Below are 19,332 nucleotides of genomic sequence, written 5' to 3'. Positions count from 1 at the left end.
ATAACATAAAAATATCTTAGCAAAACTTACACCTCGCTTTGAACTACAATCGAATTGCGAGTAACACACATGAACACGGAAAAAGATAGGATGACCAAAATCAAAATTTAACAGAAATGGAATGAAAAGAACTCAAAGAAAAGTGAAAGAAAAAGAAAAAAGATAGAACAAAAGGAAGATGAAATAAGAAAAGAAAAAAAAATGTGGCAAATGTATGGGAGAAGTTGGGCAGTTGAAAGTGGGAGTAAACTAAGGGTGATAGATAAAAAAAATCAAATTAAAATAATTCAATTTTAATCAAATCCTAACTCACTAGATGTAACACCCCTTACCCGTAACCAACACCGAAACAGGGTATGAGGCATTACCAAACTTACATCAAATCATTCAGTCACATTTCACAACATAAACTTTCATACAATTTAAAACTTTCCTACATTCATCCACATTGTCACTTATAAAGCTCTACAGTACCTTAAAACATGCTTAAAATGGGGTTTGAGACTAAATCAATAACTCGAGAAAACTTTACAAAATTTAGAAAATCTTCTTCACTGCATGGGTCACACGCCCGTGTGCCCAACCCGTGTCACTCACACAGCCAAGAGACACGCTCGTGCCTTAGGCCGTGTGGATACAGGGCACACATACTGACTTCCTCACACGGCCAAACTACACGCCCGTGTGTCTAGCCCGTGTGCCTTGCACACGCCCATGTCCAGGCCGTGTGCTCGGCTGTGCCAAAACTAGCTTGTATTCTATTTATGACGTCAGTAATCAAACAAGGGGCACGCGGCCAAGGTACACGCCCGTGTCCAAATTTAAGGCTATTTTCCAAGCCAACTTGCCACCTTCTAAATTATACACACAAGTACAAATTTATTAGACACTAACATGGCACAAATCAAACATGAAATAGGCTATCAAACAACCTCATTCAAGTCTAAATCCTACCATACCTATCATCAACTTAAACATGTTTCATGACTTACTAAATCAACAACTAAATCACTTACCAAAATAAGCCATCACCTAAACATTATATATACATCACATAACATTGTTACACAACTACTAGCCTATACATGCCATAAGTTCGAAATAAGATTTTTGTAAAAGTACCGAAGGTTGGCGATAGTGTGGATGACTTCGATGACGATCCCTGAGCTCGCAACTTACCACCAAAATTTATAAAACAGAGTAACAAAAACACACGGAGTAAGCTAACTTAGCTTAGTAAGCTTTAAGCAAATTAAGCAACTCAAATGAATAATCAAAACACTTCAAACAAGCTGAATTGTATCGTTATTGTTATACTTTAACACAAATAAGTTACCTTGGCCGAATACTAACATTTCTCATTTAGCATAATATTATTCAACTTTTCATTACCAAAATAACACTATCTCAATTATTCTTACATTCAAACATATATATTCATGAATTAAACTCAACTTTATAAACCAACATCATTCATTTGGTCTATTATAGAAAATCAAATATAATATCACATATATATACACACCTATTTGGTCGAATATTTAAGATCTAATATTTCATCTCATAAATACTTACCTGTATGGCCGAATACTCAAGGTTCCTTATATCATCATATATGGCCAAATATACAAGTACAATAAAACATCACATGTAGTCAAATATTCAAGTTTAATATAACATCATATGTGGCCAAAGATACAAGTACAATATATCATCATATATGTACATACCTATGTGGCCGAATATACAAGGTCATTTAGATCAACTTGCATGCTCAATTTCCACATCAATGTGAAGTCTTATAGGCATAAGCTTGAAAATAAATCACCGGTATAAAACCTGCTAGGCATAAGCCTGAATCACACACTGGCACAAGGCCTGCTAGACACAAGGTCTGATATTTATTCACCTGTAATAAGCCTGCTAGGCAATAAGCCTAATTACAATCACCAGCACAAGGTTTGCTTGGCTTAAAGCCCGAATATCACTATTTCAAAGTTGTTTCGTACACAACTCATATAACAAAAATTCCAAATATTTCATGTCAACCATACGGACTTTCGAATGATGTAACTTAGTAAAATTAAACTCAAATACAATATTTCTATACTTAAACACATTCGGCTAGCTCTTTTATGAATCTATAAATTCCAAAACAGCATATTAAACCAGATTACATTCAATATAAATGATGTTTAATTGCTTAAAAACTTACCTCGGATATCGACGAATGTTGTCAATTGGCTATTCAACTATTTTTGTTTTTCCCTAATCCAAGTCCGCTTTCTTTTGTTCTTGATCTATATAATTTCAAATTAACCTCATCTAAACACAATTTCATTCAATTTAATCCAACAACACATAAATGGAAAATTACCATTTTACCCCTGATATTTCATACTTTTACAAATTAGTCCTAATTGCACAAAACACAAAATACACAAACTCTCACAACAATGTAGTTGGGCCAAATTTTCCATATAACCATACTAGTCCATATACTTTATCTATTTCATATTTTAGTCCCTCAATTTATTATTTTTTCAATTTAGCCTTAATTACTCAAAATCTTCTAAAAACTCAAATACAAAACATGTTAATCTAAAACATATTTTTAATATTTCATCATCAAACATCACAAAACAAAAATATTCATCAATGGCATAACTCAAAATATGCATCAAAATCAGAAATTTAAGCATGGGTCGGATAGTACTCAAAGCAACGATCTCAAAAACGTAAAAATCATCAAAAACCGAAACCAAACTAACCTTGAGTTTGTATCAACAATGGCCAAATATCATGAGCTTTTCTCCTTTCTTTTCTTTTGCCAGTTTCAGTCAAAAGAATATAAACTCATGCATGCTTTATTTTATGTTTTATATTATTATTACAATTATTCATTTTACTTATTTAACCTTATAAAAATAATAACATAAACATGCACATTAAGGGTACATTCGGCCATCATTAATCTAAAGGATTATTTGCAACAAAAATACTCCATATTAAAAAGCCACTATCAATTCAACCTTTAAGATTTAAACTATTAAGTTTTCAACTTACGCGATTAAGTTCTTTTATCAAATTAAGCACACAAACAATCAAATTTTCGTACAAAGTTTTCACACATGCAAATTCACATATATAAACACGAAAAATATTATTTAAATATTTTTCTAACTCAAATTCATGGTCCCGAAACCACCGTTCCAATTAGAGTCTAAATCGGACTGTTACACTAGATGTTATGGAATTTATATTAAACTCTAACATTCAACAAAAGCCCGAGCAAAAAAATATTTCCCACTTCGCACCACAGGATTTGAACACAAGACCGAAAGAGTAACTAACAAGCGCCTTACCACTAAACCAGCAAGCTCATTCTGTCATAACTTGTCAAACAAGGATAGAATAGAACCAAAAATTAACAAAATTCCAAGAGGTAGGATTTGAACTTAGGACCTCTTACACACATAAAAATCATATAACCACTAAACTAAATTAAATCACTTGTCATAATTTAACTTTCTATAATAAAGAAAATTCAGAATGTTACAACTCTCCCCTCCTTTAAAACATTTTGGCCTCAAAATTTTACTTGACTAAAAAAGATATGGATACTACTGATGAATCAAGTCCTCAAGCTTCCAAGTGGCCTCATCTGAACCATGATTCTGCTGCAGAACCTTAACTAACGAAAAAGTCTTCCTCCTCAAAATCTTAACCTCACGATCCAATATCTATACAAGCTCTTCCTTAAAAGACAAGTTCGACCTTAACTCAATATCCTCCACTGAAACAACATGTGAAGGATCAGACAGATAACGCCTCAACATAGATACGTGGAAGAAGTTATGAATGCGGTCCAACTCCGAAGGCAACTCTAGCTGATAGACGACTGGCCCAACATGCCTTAAAACTCGATACGTCTAATAAATCGACGGCTTAACTTGCCCTTACAACAAATCTGAGAACTTTCTTCCAATGAGATACCTTAAGGAAAACATTGTCCCCTACCTCGAACTTAATATCTCGTCTCTTAAGGTTCGCGTAAGACTTCTATCTATTAGAAGCGACCTTAAGTCAATCTTGAGTCATACGAACCTTATCCTTAGTCTCAGCCACTAACTTAGGACCCAAAACCTTTCTCTCACCCAACTCAGTCCAACAAAGCGGAGTGCGACATTTTTTACCATAAAGTGCCTCATATGGCGCAATCTGAATGCTAGACTTAAAGCTATTGTTGTAAGCAAATTTAGCCAGTGGTAAAAACTCCTCCCAACTATTTCAAAAATCAATAACACAACTCCGAAGCATATCCTCCAAAATCTAAATTACCCTCTCAGACTGACCATTGGTCTGTGGATGAAACGCCGTATTGAAGTCCAGTCACGTACCCAAAGCCTCATGTAACTTCTTCCAAAAATGAGAAGTAAATCGAGGATCACGGTCTGAGATAATCGATATCGGAACCCCATGAAGCCTAACAATCTCAGAGACATAAAGCTTTGCCAACTTCTGTAAAGAGTAATTAGTCCTAACCGAAATAAAGTGACCAAACTTAGTCAACAGGTCCATAATAACCCAAACTGAGTCCTTCTTAGTCGGTGTTAAAGGTAACCCACTAAAAAAATCCATAGTTACTCGTTCCTATTTCTAAAATAGAATCTTTAATAGGTTGAAGTAATCTAGACGGAAGTTGGTGCTCAGCCTTAACTTTCTTATATGTCAAACAATGTGACATAAAATCGATTAACTCACGTTTTAGCCTAGGCCACCAGTATAACTCTCGAGGTCACTGTACATCTTATTGCTACTGGGATCCATATCATAAGAGCTACTATGCGCTTCTAGTAGAATAGGCTACCTTAGATCTACACCCTTAGGCATACAAATACAACCTTGGAAACACAAAACACCATCAGTATTAAACCTGAAGTCCAAAGTCTTACCCTCATCTATATGTTGAACCCGACTAATCAAAGACTCATATAGAAACTGTTTACTCTTAATTTCATCCAACCAAGATGGTTTAACTTGCAACTCGGCTAGAATCCCATCATCATTGAACAAACTTAGGCGAGCAAACATTGCCTTCAACTCAAACATAGATCTACAGCTCAGAGTATTAGCCACCACATTGGCCTTACTAGGATGATACTCTATCGAACAATCATAGTCCTTAAGAAAGTCGATTTAACGACACTATCTAAGATTTAACTCATTCTAAGTGAGGAGGTACTTAAGACTTTAATTATCAGTGCAGATGATGCACTTTTCACTATATAGATAATGCCTCCAAATCTTGAATGCAAAGACAACCATGACAATCTCGAGATCATGAGTCGGATAATTACCCTCGTGCTGCTTGAGTTGTCTAGATGCATACGCTACCATCTTACTTTCCTACATCAGCACACAACCCAAATCAGTATGCTACGCATCACTATAGATAATAAAATCTTTTCCAAATTCAGGCTTAATCAGAATGGGTGCCTAAGTCAAGATTGATTTGAGCTTCTCGAAGCTCAATTATTGCTCAACAGCCTAAACAAATGGAGCATTCTTATGTAGCAACTTAGTCAAAGGAGCTGTTATCAAAGAGAACCCCTTAACAAATCTCCTATAATATCCTACTAAACCTAGGAAGCTCCAAAGCTCAGTCATAGTTCTAGGTTACTTCCAATCCATAATAGCCTCTATCTTTTTAGGGTCCACTCAAATACCCTCAGCAGAAACCACATGCCTCAGAAACATAACCTCACCCAACCAAAGCTCACATTTACTCAACTTGGCATACAATTCCTTTTCACGAAGAATTTGAAGAACTATTCGAAGATGTTTATCATGTTCATCCTCAATCTTAGAATATACCAAAATTTCATTGATAAACACTACAATGAACTGGTCTAGATATGGATGAAAAACTCGGTTCATGAGGTCCATAAACACTGTCAGAGCATTAGTCAAATCGAATGACATAATAAGGAATTCATACTGCTCATAGCGAGTCCTAAAAGCTGTTTTATGCACATTAGCCTCCTTAACTTTCAACTGATGATACCTAAAATGAAGATCAATTTTTGAAAACACAGCTACCCCATGAAACTGATCAAACAGGTCATTAATCATTGGGAGTAGGTACTTATTCTTTATTATTAATTTGTTCAACAGATGATAATCCAAAAATATCCTCATAGTACCGTCTTTTTTCTTGACAAAGAGAATCGGTGCTCCCCACGGGGACACACTAGGCTGAATAAACCCTCTATCCAGAAGTTCCTGAAGTTGCAACTTTAATTCTCTCAGCTCATTCGGTACCATTCGATAAGGGGTGATGGACACTGAAGCTATCCCTAGTAGTAACTCAATTCTAAACTCAACCTCTCTATCTAGAGTTAATTAATCGTAACAACTCATCAGGAAAAATGTCAAAAAAGTCATTAACAGTACAAATCCCTTTCGCAACCAAACCCGTATTACTCGTATCATGCACATATGCCAAATATGCATCACAACCTTTATGAATTAACTTTTCAGCTACTAGAGTGGAGATCACATTAAATAGATAATCTCGATACTTGTCAACCATTACAACTTTCATATCATTTCCAACCTCAAAAGTCACTCTCTTAGATTCACAATCTAATCCAAGCTGATGTTCCACCAACCAATCCATACCCAAAATCAGGTCGAACTCCCCAATGAAATTCCATCAAATCTCTCAGAAATACAAATCCCTAAACCTCAAACGGAAACCTCATATAAACTTTACTAACTTAAACTAACTGACCTAAAAGACTAATCACGAAAAGTTCACAAATAGTGTCCTCAGCCAAAATCTTAAAGTTACCTGATACACTACTAGATTTGTAAGAATGCATGGAACCACAGTCAATTAATGTAAAATATGGTAAAGAATGTATAACAAATGTACCGATAATCATATCAGCCACATCCCTGTCCTCTTGGGGCCTTGATGCATAAACTAAAGTTGGCTGCCTAGCCTTAGTCTGAACTACACCTTTATCTGGTGCCCTTTGACCACGATCACCATTGTTATCACCTCTCATTTGACCACGACTTCTAGTAGGCTATTGAAAAACCCTTTAAGGCTGAATCTGACCTTGAATCGGAGCCTGCACTAGGTCAACCATACTGGGGCACTCGCTAATCTTATGCTTAGTATACCTACATCTATAGCATGCCCAAATTCTTCTTCAACATTAGCCTAGATGATGCCTATTATAAAACCCAAAAATCTGTACCTGCTCAACCCTAACAACATGCTCAACTTTGGTAGCTGGCTCTGCCTGCGAGGTCTCTCATACCTGGCCTATTTCATAGGCCGCTGAGAATAACTAGAAGGACTCAAATACCTTTTGTTTTTATTTTGACTCTTCTCCCTCTCCCTCTTCTCACGTTCAGTGTGCCTAACTTCTTCAATAATTTTTTCCTTACCTATTAGGCTTCAAAGACTTGCTTTCTCTAGGGAGCTATCAAAACCTTGATGTCGTACCTCAAACCCTTCTCAAAATGAATGCTCTTATCGTAATTAGTGGCTATTAAACTACAAGCATACCTACTCATCTCAAAAAATTGACCTCATACTTGGCCACCAATCTATCCCCTTGAGTTAGCCCCATAAATTCGTGTCTATGGGCCTCAACATAGTTTGCCTCCACATACTTATTTTAGAAGGTACTCCAAAAATAATTGCAAGTTAACCGTTCAGGCTGAATACCCTTCTCAACTGTTAACCACTACTGATATGCCTCGTTACGAAGCAAAGATATTGCACCCTTTAGTTTCTGTTCGAGGGTGCAATCTAAATCATTCATTATCCTTTCTGTGGCCACCAACTAATATTCGGCCACAGTCGGGGCGACCCCAGTGACGCCCCTAAATAGTTCAGCTCCATTAGACTCGAGTAATTCAATTACTGACCCTCGACATCAAGATCCAATATGGGTCCCAGCGACCCTCTCTAAAACCCTCAAAATTACTTGAGACAGTGTGTTGTTCGTGGCAGTCTAAGCCTCAGACCTAGTCTCAGTATTTGGAGTTTCTACAGTTTTACTTGTATCCAATTGGAGATACTATTCATCCAAGATGACTTAACTCGAGCCTTCTTGCAAAGACCATACTTGACTCGAGCCCTTCGATGAAGACCACAGCACCCATGGGTACCATGTCCTCGAGATCCACAAGTACTCATTATTTTATCTACAATTTTCAAAATTTTATAAATCAATTTAAATTTTTAAACTTTAATCTTAAACTTTTAGCGGAGTATTTATTAGTATTTAGAGCGTGTTTTATAACACTACAGTCTCTAGAGGCAATTTCTTATACTAAAGCTTCACATACAAAAGTATATCTAAAGCTTAACTAAAGTTTAGAGTTCTTACTTAGATCGGTGCCAAAGTCTCTGTTTCACTTTCCCAAAAATTAAAAGGTCATTTTAGTAAATTTTATTTTAAATTAAAAGGTCAGTTTAGAGTTCTTATACACAGCCCGAGTTTTACATCCTGACTTTAATACCACTAAATGTAACGCCCCAAACCCGACCTGGACATTATGGTCGGATTGTGGAGGTTACATTGTACGTGGAAACAATATTAATTTATTTTGGCAAATACTCTTTAACTTCAAAGAAATCAAGTTTGATTAACTTGTTGAAGACGTACCATTCTTTGAAAACCCGTGAGAACATTGAAGAAAATCACATGTTTTAGTTTTACCAAAACGTATTTAATTTACTTACTTTGTTTGTGAGATAAAACATCTTAGCAAATTTCAATAAAAGTTGTAGCGGGAAGCATTATAACAAATCGATCGTATAACCGTGGTTCATTTTTAGTTATCTTGATTTAAGCATCATTAAAAGTTAAAACTTTTTCAAAATAAATACCAAAATAGTTTTTAAAGCCCTAAACAATTTAAAATGTCCAAAAGTCCAAAAAGCCCATATAAACAAAAGAGAGTCCAATGTATACTTAAATCAAAAGAGTTAAATCTGAGCTCTAGAGTTGTCATCCAATCCTATGTCTGAGGATTACTTGAAACAGAAAAAACAAATGCTTGAGCTTAACGCCCAGTATGTGATTTGGCCCACATATTGTAGTATATATATAACAGAATATATCATAGCATATCAGATTTCATATCGGAGCATATCATATATCATATCGTATCGTATCATATCATATCTGTTTTCATATCATGTTGTAACATGTTTCATATCTTATCATATCATAACTCATGCCATGTCATATCATATCTCATATCATGTCCTACCCCAACCACTACACACCATCTCCATCCCACCAATCACACTAATTAGGACTATAAGAGTCCATCCATCTAATCACACCTATATGTGGTAGCATGTCACTCATAAATATGCACCTGAGCTGCCAAACAGAAATTTTGTGGTCTAGCCGCCATAGTTGCAGTAAAACCTGCCATATAACACTTTCTCCATCATATCATATCCTACCCCAAAACATAGATAGAATTATAGTCATAATATTATACATAAATACATATATCATAAGTCCTATAACATGCATACACATATATTTTCTTTTAGGGAACATAACATAGCATATAATTTTCACACAATAAAACATACTTAACATTCTTCTAAAGCTTATCCTTATGTATATACATACTAAAACTTACACTTTTTTGGGTCTACATGATGCCTACGAATCCAATTTTTGAGTCCCTTATTCGACCCCTAATTGGGCCTTAAATTTGGCCAAAACAGCCTACACGGTCTACCAATCTAAGCCATGTAATCACACACGGTTCACCACATGGCTTGGCACACTGTCGTGTGGCGCTACGTAGTTTTGAAAACAACCAATGTTTAGCAATTTTCTCAAGTTTTGAGCAATATTTCGGGTTAGTTTCACACACCTGATATTAGGTTTTATCAATCCCTCAATCGAAACTCACAAATCCTGCAATCGTTCATTAAATCACCCTAATTAATCGAGAAAAAAACTTATCTAAAACAACATTCTTTTATCAAAATTTCAGTTTCTAAAACGAGATTCGAATACTCACTACTTTGAAAACAAAGTCCAAAACGGGAATTACTCTGCTGGAGGAATTTGATTCTCACCCTTTTTAACTAAACAAAATAACGAAAACACTTAACATAACATGGAAAAAAAAACTAAATACCTATAACTCAATCTTGTTGAAGAACAAAATTAAGGTTAAAATAATAGAAAAATATCTTGACAGAGCTTACACTCTGCTTTGAACTATGATCGAATTAGGAGTAATACACACGAACACCGAAAAGGATAGGATGACTGGAATCAAAATTTAACAGAAAAATGAACGAAAAAAACTCAAAGAAAAGTGAAAGAAAAAGAAAAAGAAAGAACAAAAGGAAGATGAAGCAAGAAAAGGGGAAAAAAGTGACAGAGGTATAGGAGAAGTTGGACGGTTGAATATGGGAGTAAAACTAGGGGTGATAACTAAAAAAAAAAATCAAATTAAAATAATTCAATTTTAATCAAGTCCTAACTCACTGGATTTTATGGAATTTAAATTAAATTCTAACACTTAACAAAAGCTTAAGCAAATTTTTTTTCCATTTGCGCACCATAAGATTCAAACACAAGACCCAAAAAATAACTAACAAGCACTTTACCACCAAACCAATAAACTCATTTTATTATAGTTTGCCCAAAATAAAATTTAAACCAAATAATTAGGATAGGAATGGAACAAAAAATTAACAAAATTCCAAGAGGTAGGATTTAAGCTTAAGATCTCACACATACATACAAATCATATAACCATTAAACTAAATTAAATCACTTGTTAATTTAACTTTCCATAATAAAGAAAATTCTAGGCGTTACAGAGAAAACTAAGAGAATGTAAAACATAAATTTTTTTATTGGTGTGTTTGGTAGGAAAGATGAAAAATAGAAAGAAAAATAATTTTCTTTTTATCCTTATTTGTTAGAGCTGAAAATGAATTAAAAATAAAATATTTAAAAATATAAAATTTTGAATTAACATACAATTCTCTCTTATCTCACCATTTCAATTTAAAAAATTAATTTTCATGTATTAGAATAAAAATTGATCAATCTCTTTTATTTTCTTTTCTATTACTTTTCTTTCCAATTAAACGCATTTAAATTTACTTTCTTTCCTTTTTTTCACTAGCTTGTCTTATTTATTCACTTTTACACTCAATCAAAAGAAAGAGCTGACACTTGGGTTTGATTGAATGGGGAAGCCGAAAGCCCAATAATAATTATAAAAATATTACCAAATAAAATGCCGATCTCAATATAAAGGGCGGTTCTAAATAGACCCTAAGTCCTCCTTCACATCGTTCTAACAGCGAAGGTTGTAGAAGCAGCTGCGTGAGCTTCCTAAGCTACCTAGGGTTTCCTTCATTCGAAAATGATTTACGACGTCAATTCTCCTCTCTTCCGCTCTTTCCTCAGCCAGAAGGGAGGCTCCTCCGACAAGAGGTTCGTCTCTTTCTCTCCTTATCTTTTTTCTTTATTCGGGTTTTTAGTTTCATTTTTGTGTTAAGATGATTATATTCATTGGGATTGAATAAGTACGAAACGATGGCGCAATTCTTGTTATGAAGGTTGTTGTATAAAGATTAACCTAGATTAACCTCTGAAAGCTATTTTAATGGGGGTATTGGTCAAGACTCAAAAGGGAAATTTGTTTATTTCAGTTGTTTGAAATATGTTTTTCGAACGATCCGGTGACAGGTTAGAACAAAAGTTTTGCGAAAGCTTTCGGTTGTAGACGATATGAATCTGATGTTTAGAATCGGATAAGTTGTGTGAAATTTGTGGTTCTATTCTATTTGCACGGTACTTAGCTAGATGGTTTATTTGTTATTGATTTTATCCGAATTTAGGAGGAATATGGCTCTAAATGCTTCTGGAAATTATGGCTCCTAGTGCTTCTAAGTTCATACTAGGGACCGTTAGCTTCTCATCATTACCGGAATCTATTAGTGCGCTACAATTTGCTTCCTAGAAATTATGTTTTTGTCCTACGCTGTGAATGATGAGTAAGTCGATGTACGGTTTTCTGCATCATCGTCCAATCTGCCATCTTGGATCTAAAAGTTGAAAATCTTATTTGAGAGAGTTTTTTTCTTTAGAATATTTCTAATGTTTGAATTGGATGTAACTTTTGCTTGACCTTTCAGAAAAATGGAGGAGCAGAAGCCTAAGGAACAGAGACCCAAAGCAAATGAGAATAAGCCTGTCATGACAGAGTAACAGCTGCTTTTGTTTAGTATGAATGGCAAGTTGGTGGATGGTTGTTCTTAGAACTCTGATATGTTCGAGATTGGAAATGCTTGTTGATGTATTCAAATACTATCACAACGGTTTTTCTTCTTTGAGATGGAATGATATTCAACTTTGTGGATGATATTTAACTTTTTGGTATGATAGGGACATTAAATCTATCGAGAAATCTGAGGTTTTAGGCTTGAGTGGGCTTTAGGAGTAGGAATATCTTGGGACACCTGTATAAAGTGTGTTGCATACGGATTTTATGCAAAATGCTTGCACCCGTTATAGGTTTGTATGCTATCAACTTTGTTTGAGTTATATCCGGAGATGATAGCTTGACAACTATAGGCCTCTTTGTAGGTGCCTTACTCTGTGTTTCAACTAATGCAGCCTGGAAGCCAATCAGGTTAGCGTAGTGCAAATCCAATAGTAGTGACATCGGTTAGAGATGTTCAAAGGATTGGTAGCCTAAAAGCATTCGCTAGTATTTTTGGATGAGGGGTGCCTCTTAAAGTTAGACCTGACTGTGATTCTACCCTGTTATCTCCCTTCCGGTTCTGTGTTTCGAGATATAGCTTGTTGCTTGATTGGTAGTTTTTTCTACAAATAGGCTTTGAGGGATGAAAGGCCTAAATGTAAGGGCAATCGTTATGACCAAGTTGGCCTTTTGGGAAGTAGAAATATTGGTATTGCAGAGCAGTGTTATTTCATATTTGTGTAGCTTGGTTAATCGTTTCAATCACCATCACTCACTATAGTGATTGAAGGTGTTCCTTTGGTAAAACTGGTTGATAGCACTTTTAAAATCATTAATTTCTTATATTTCTTTTACTCAACTACAAATAACAATTATTCAAGTGTTCAATGTATCTCAAAGAAAATTCCAACTTATTTCGATAAATTTTCATGCGAAAATAACAAATACTCAAATCTTAAATATATCATAAGATTAAAATTAATCATGTCCCACTAAAGTTGTTACATTTTGATTTTTAGTGGTCAGAATGTTCCAACTTTGATGTTTTATATTTTAAAATTTATTATAGATAAAAACAATTACAAATATGTTATAAAAATTTTGATTGAAGTTTTTAAAAATATTTTTATAAAATTTAATTAATTAAACTATTTGAAACATAGGAGGTTAAAGTTAGGACATAAATGCTGTTTTTGGTTACTGCTGAAGTTAAAAGTGGCAACTCATCTGATAAATAACTTTTTAAAGTAATTTTATTGTTTTCACTTGATCAATTTGAAATAATTTCATTCATAATAAAAAAAACTAAGTTGGACTAATTTATAATCAAAGCTTTTAAGTTTTTTCATTAATGGAGTTTAAGTTATTTTGATTATCTCCAATTAAATTGAAGATGATTAATGGTTACTTTAATAATTAATGTTGGGATAGACTCATATAAACAACAAAATAGAAAAAGTAGAGAAAAAATTGAAAAAAAAAAACTGAACACAAATATTTTACACGAAAAAACACTTTCGAAGAGGATAAAAAAATCACGGGTAAAGATAATTTCACTAAAATGGAAAAAATGAAGCGTACAAAAGATGAGACAAAAATAAACCCCAAAACTCAAAATAAAAACCCTCAAAACATAAACATAAAATTCTTTAAAAGCTTGTAAAAGCTAATACCTAAATGTGTAATGAGTTATTTTTCTAGGGTGGAAAAGGGCCTATTTATAAGCTAAATTCATAGGTCAAATAATATTAAAATAACCTACACTAATCAAAGTTTAAATGAGAAACTAAAAACAAAGTTTAACTAGGAGAAGAAAAGTAAAAAAATACGAGGTGTTACTCTACAAATCTCCACATTGACTTGTATTTCCATAATGCCTTATTTGCGAAAGCCCGCCACAGGCTTATCTTGAACTATGCAGAATATTAACTGAGTCGAAGTTGTGCTTAGAGGCTGGAAGACTTCAAGTCTTCAACTTGTGCACTATCAAATCAAAATTGACCTGAGTATGATTTTCACGAACATAGTGCCCGATCTTTTCAAAACCTGGATCCAGAAGAGAATTTCTCTTACACGAAATAGTCATACATTTTTCCCTCTTATGACCAAGTTGTCTCCGCTTCAAACGAGTCGACTTTAACTCCTTAACAGACGAGGGACGTCCTGTTTCACCGATCACCATTGATCCTTCCAGAACATAAAGACTATCAATCTTTTTACCTTTCATCAAAACGAGAGTCTTGAGAGATACCTTAATACCGTTAGACTTGATGTTAATTCTACAATCCTTCGAGTCCAAAATTCCTAAGGAGATGAGATTTTTCTATAAGTTAGGCACATGCCTAACATTTGACAGTGTCTAAATTATCCTGTTGCTTATCCTGATTTGAACAGTACCAATATTGGTTACCTTACTAGGTAAATCATTCCCTATTCGCATAACTCGACCTTCAACTAAACTGTATCTGGAGAATTGATCCTTGTTGGGACACATGTGGAAAGAACACTTTGAATCTAGGATCCATTCGGATGTAAGCTTGGAGATTTCACTTGTTGACACCAACAAGAAATTATCGCTTTTGTCATTTGCCAAATTAGCATAAGTTACATCTTCCTTGTTGCTCTAAAAAAATACTTTTATTTCGCTGTTTGTAATAGTCTACCTTGACGTGACCTAACTTCTTACAATAGCGACATCTCTTGTCTCGCTTCCTTGATGTTACCAAAGTCAAGGCTTGCCTATTTGACTTGTTGTCCGAACCAAACTTATTGTCGAGTTTGTCTTTACTTAACAAATGGCCCTTCATATCATTGAATGAGAGATTATCTCTGCCATAAATTAGGGTCTCCCTGAAAGACTTGTATTAAAGGGGAAAATAGCACAATAATAGCATAGTTTGATCTTTATCGTCAATTTGAACTTTAACGTTCTTTAAATCATTCAAAAGAGTAATAAATTTACTGATGTGGTCTCTAAGGTGCTCACCTTTGTTCATGCGGAACGTGTACAACTGTTGTTTCAGCTCTAATTGGTTAGCTAGAGACTTAGTCACTTAGAGGGTTTCTAACCTTTTCCATAAGGTGAATGTCGTTTTCTCCATCAAAACCTCCAGCAATACATTATTTGTTAGACATTATTGAATCGTGGATAGAGACTATTTATCTAATCTATCCTATTCTTGTTTGTCTATGTTTGCAAGCTTATTCTCTGTAAGGATCTTCTTAAGATCATTCTAAATCAGAATTACCGTCATCCAAAATTGCCACAGATTGAAATATGTGATGCCATCAAACTTATTATTGCCATATCTAAACAACTTGATTACGAAAATCAAACTAGCTCTGATACCAATTTGTTGAAGATAGACTAATATAAATAATGTAATAGAAAAGGTAGAGAAGAAAATGAAAAGATCAAACACAAATATTTTACGTGAAAAAACCCCCTTCGAATAGGATAAAAAAGCCACGGGTAAAGACAATTTCACTAAAATAGAAAAAATAAATAGTACAAAATATGGAGATAAAACTAAACACCAAAACCTGAAATAAGAACTATCAAAACATAAACACAAAATTTTCTAAAAGATTGTAAAAGCTAATATCTAAATCTTTAATGAGTTATTTTTCAAGGGTGGAAAATGACCTATTTATAGACTAAATTCATAGGTCAAATTATATTAAAATAACCTACACTAAAAGAGTATAAGTGAGAAACTAAAAACAAAATTTAATTGGGAGAAGAAAAATAGAAAAATTACGAGGCATAACTCCACAAATCTCTACATTGACTCGTATTTCCATAATGCCTTCTTTGCTAAAGCCAATCACGAGCTTATCTCGAACTATGCAGAATATTAACTGAGTCAAAGTTGTACTTAGAAGCTGGAAGACTTCAAGTCTTCGACTTGTGCACTGCCAAATCAAAACTGACCTGTGTTTAATTTTCACGAACCCAGTGCCCTATCTTTTCAAAACGTGCATCCAAAAGAGAATCTCTCTTACACAAAATTTGTCTTCGCTTCAAACAAGTCGAGTTCAACTCCTTAATAGACAAGTGACGTTTGGTTTCACCGGTCACCATTGATCCTTCCAAAATATAAAGACTTTCAATCTTTTTACCTTTCATTAAAATGAGAGCCTCACGGGGATAACTTAATGTCGCTTAACTTGATATTAATTCTAAAATCCTTCGAGTCCAAAATTCCTAAAGAGATGAGATTTTTCTGTAAGTTAGGCACATGCCTAACATCTGATAGTGTCCTAATTATCCTATCGTGAATCCTGATTTGAAAAGTACCAATATCGGTTACCTTACTAGGTAAACCATTCCCTATGCGTACAACTCCACATTCAACTGAACTATACGTAGAGAACCAATCCTTGTTAGGATACATGTGGAAAGAACACCCTGAATCCAGGATCCACTCGGATGTAAGCTCGGAGCTTTCACTTGTTGACACCAAGAAATTATCACTCTTGTCATTGGCCAAATTAGCACCAGTTAAATCTTCCTTGTTGCTCCCAGCAACCCCTTTTTTTTCGCTGTTTGTAACAATTTAACTTGATGTGACCTAAATTCTTACAATAGCGACATCTCGTCTTACTTTCTTGATGCTACCAAAGTCGAGGCTTGCCTCTCTGACTTGCTATCCTAACAATATTCATTTTTGAGTTTTTCTTTGATCAACAAATGACCCTTCATATCCTCGAATAAGAGATTATCTCATCCATAAATTAGGGTCTCCCTAAAAGACTTGTATTAAAGGGGTGAATAACACAATAATAGCATAGCTTGATCTTTATCGTCAATTTAAACTTTAACGTTCTTTAAATCATTCAAAAGAGTAATAAATTCACTAATGTGGTCTATAAGGTGCTCACCTTTGTTTATGCAAAACATGTACAATCGTTGTTTCAACTCTAATTGGTTAGCTAGAGACTTAGTCGCGTAGAGGGTTTCTAACCTCTTTCATAAGGTGAATGTCGTTTTCTCCAAAAAAACCTTCTGCAACACATTGTTTGTTAGAAATAATTAAATTATGGATAGAGCCTTTTTATCTAACCTATCCCATTTTGATTTATCCATAACCAGAATTGTCATCATTCGAACTTGCCACAGGTTGAAATTTGTGATGCCATCGATCTTATCAATATCAAACCTTATTGCTACCATCTTTGAACGGGTTGATTATGGCAATTAAACTAGCTCTGATAGTAGTTTATTAGGGATAAACCCATATAAACAATGAAATAGAAACTATAGAAAAGAAATTGAAAAGATTAAACAAAAAAAATTATGTGAAAAAACCCGTCCGAAGAGGATAAATAAACTACGACCAAAGATTATTTCACTAAAACGGAAAAAAATGAATAGTACAAAAGATTGAGATAAAACTAAACCCCAAAACCCAAAATAAGAACCCTCAAAACATAAACACAAAATTCTCTAAAAGCTTGTAAAAGCTAATACCAAAATGTGTAATGAGTTATTTTTCTTAGGTGGAAAAAGGCCTATTTATAGGCTAAATTCATTGGCCAAATTATATTAAAATAACCTACACTAATAAGAGTTTAAGTGAGAAACTAAAAACAGAGTTTAACTGGGAGAAGAAAAAGCCAAAAAATACAAGGCATAACTCCACAAATCTCTACCTTGACTTGTATTTCCGAAATTCCTTCTTTGCTAAAGCCCACCACGGGCTTATCTCGAACTATGCAGAATATTAACTGAGTCGAAGTTGTGCTTAGAAGCTAGAAGACTTTAAGTCTTTGACTTGTGCACTGCCAAATCAAAACTGACCTGGGTCTGATTTTCACGAACCCAATGCCTTATCTTTTCAAAACCCGCATCCAAAAGATAATCTCTCTTACACGAAATAGTCATACCTTTTTCCCTCCTATGACCAAGTTGTCTCCACTTCAAACGAGTCGAGTTTAACTCTTTAACAGTTGTGGGACGTCTGGTTTCACCGATCACCGTTGATCCTTCCAAAACATAAAGACTTTTAATATTTTTACCTTTCATAGAAAAGAAGAGCCTCATGAGATACCTTAATGTTTACACGAAATAGTCATACCTTTTTCTCTCCTATGACCACGTTGTCTCTGCTTCAAACGAGTCCAGTTCAACTCTTTAACAGACAAGGGACGTCCGGTTTCACAGGTCACCATTGATCCTTCCAAAACATAAAGACTTTCAATCTTTTTACCTTTTATAAAAAAGAAGAGCCTGATGAGATACCTTAATGCCGCTTGAATTGATGTTAATTCTACAACCCTTCGAGTCCAAAATTTCCAAAGAGATGAGATTTTTTTTAAAGTTAGGCACATGTCTAACATCTGGCAGTGTCCTAATTGTCCCATCGTGTATCTTGATTTGAACAATACCAATATTGGTTACCTTACTGGGTAAACCATTCCCTATACATATAACTCCACATTCAACTAAACTTTATATAGAGAACCAATCCCTGTTAGGACACATATGGAAAGAACACCCTGAGTCTAGGATCCACTCGGATGTAAGCTCAGAGCTTTCACTTGTTGACACCAGCATGAAATTATTACTCTTGTCATTGGCCAAATTAGCACCAGTTAAATCTTCCTTGTTGCTTTCAGCAACCCTTTTATTTCGCTGTTTGTAACAATCTGCCTTGATGTAACCTAACTTGTTACTATAGTGACATCTTTTGTCTCGCTTCCTTGATGCTACCAAAGCTGAGACTTGCCTATTAGACTTGTTGCCTAAATAAAACTCATTTTCGAGTTTGTCTTTACTTAACAAATGACCTTTCACATCCTCGAATGAGAGATTATCTTTGTCATAAATTAGGGTCACTTTGAAAGACTTGTATTAAAGGGGTAAATAGCACAATAATAGCATGACTTTATCTTTATCGTCAATTTGAACTTTAACATTTTTTAGATCATTTAAAAGAGTAATAAATTCATTGATGTAGTCTCTAAGATGCTCATCTTTGTTCATGTGGAATGCGTACAACTACTATTTCAGCTCTAATTGGTTATCTAGAGTCTTAG

General features: G+C 34.4%; 1 protein-coding gene across 1 annotated transcript; it reads left to right on the top strand.

Moving 5' to 3' along the window:
• The first annotated feature begins 11,312 nt into the window (after positions 1-11,312).
• Positions 11,313-12,450, top strand: LOC108467459 (wound-induced basic protein). Its single transcript, XM_017768077.2, has 2 exons — positions 11,313-11,519; positions 12,224-12,450. The coding sequence occupies exons 1-2, from the start codon at positions 11,449-11,451 to the stop codon at positions 12,294-12,296; spliced, it is 144 nt and encodes a 47-aa protein (XP_017623566.1). The 5' UTR covers positions 11,313-11,448; the 3' UTR covers positions 12,297-12,450.
• The last annotated feature ends 6,882 nt before the right edge of the window (positions 12,451-19,332 follow it).

The sequence above is a fragment of the Gossypium arboreum genome, chromosome 7 (assembly GCF_025698485.1).
Source record: "Gossypium arboreum isolate Shixiya-1 chromosome 7, ASM2569848v2, whole genome shotgun sequence".
NCBI lineage: Eukaryota > Viridiplantae > Streptophyta > Magnoliopsida > Malvales > Malvaceae > Gossypium > Gossypium arboreum.
This window is presented reverse-complemented; position numbering and strand designations above follow the sequence as displayed.

What these genes read in the sequence shown, in the direction of transcription:
- LOC108467459 (XM_017768077.2), top strand. Translation starts at nt 11,449, where the DNA reads ATGATTTACGACGTCAATTCTCCTCTCTTCCGCTCTTTCCTCAGCCAG. An exon ending in GGAGGCTCCTCCGACAAGAG is followed by an intron (nt 11,520 to 12,223) that starts GTTCGTCTCTTT and finishes TTGACCTTTCAG; the next exon opens with AAAAATGGAGGAGCAGAAGC.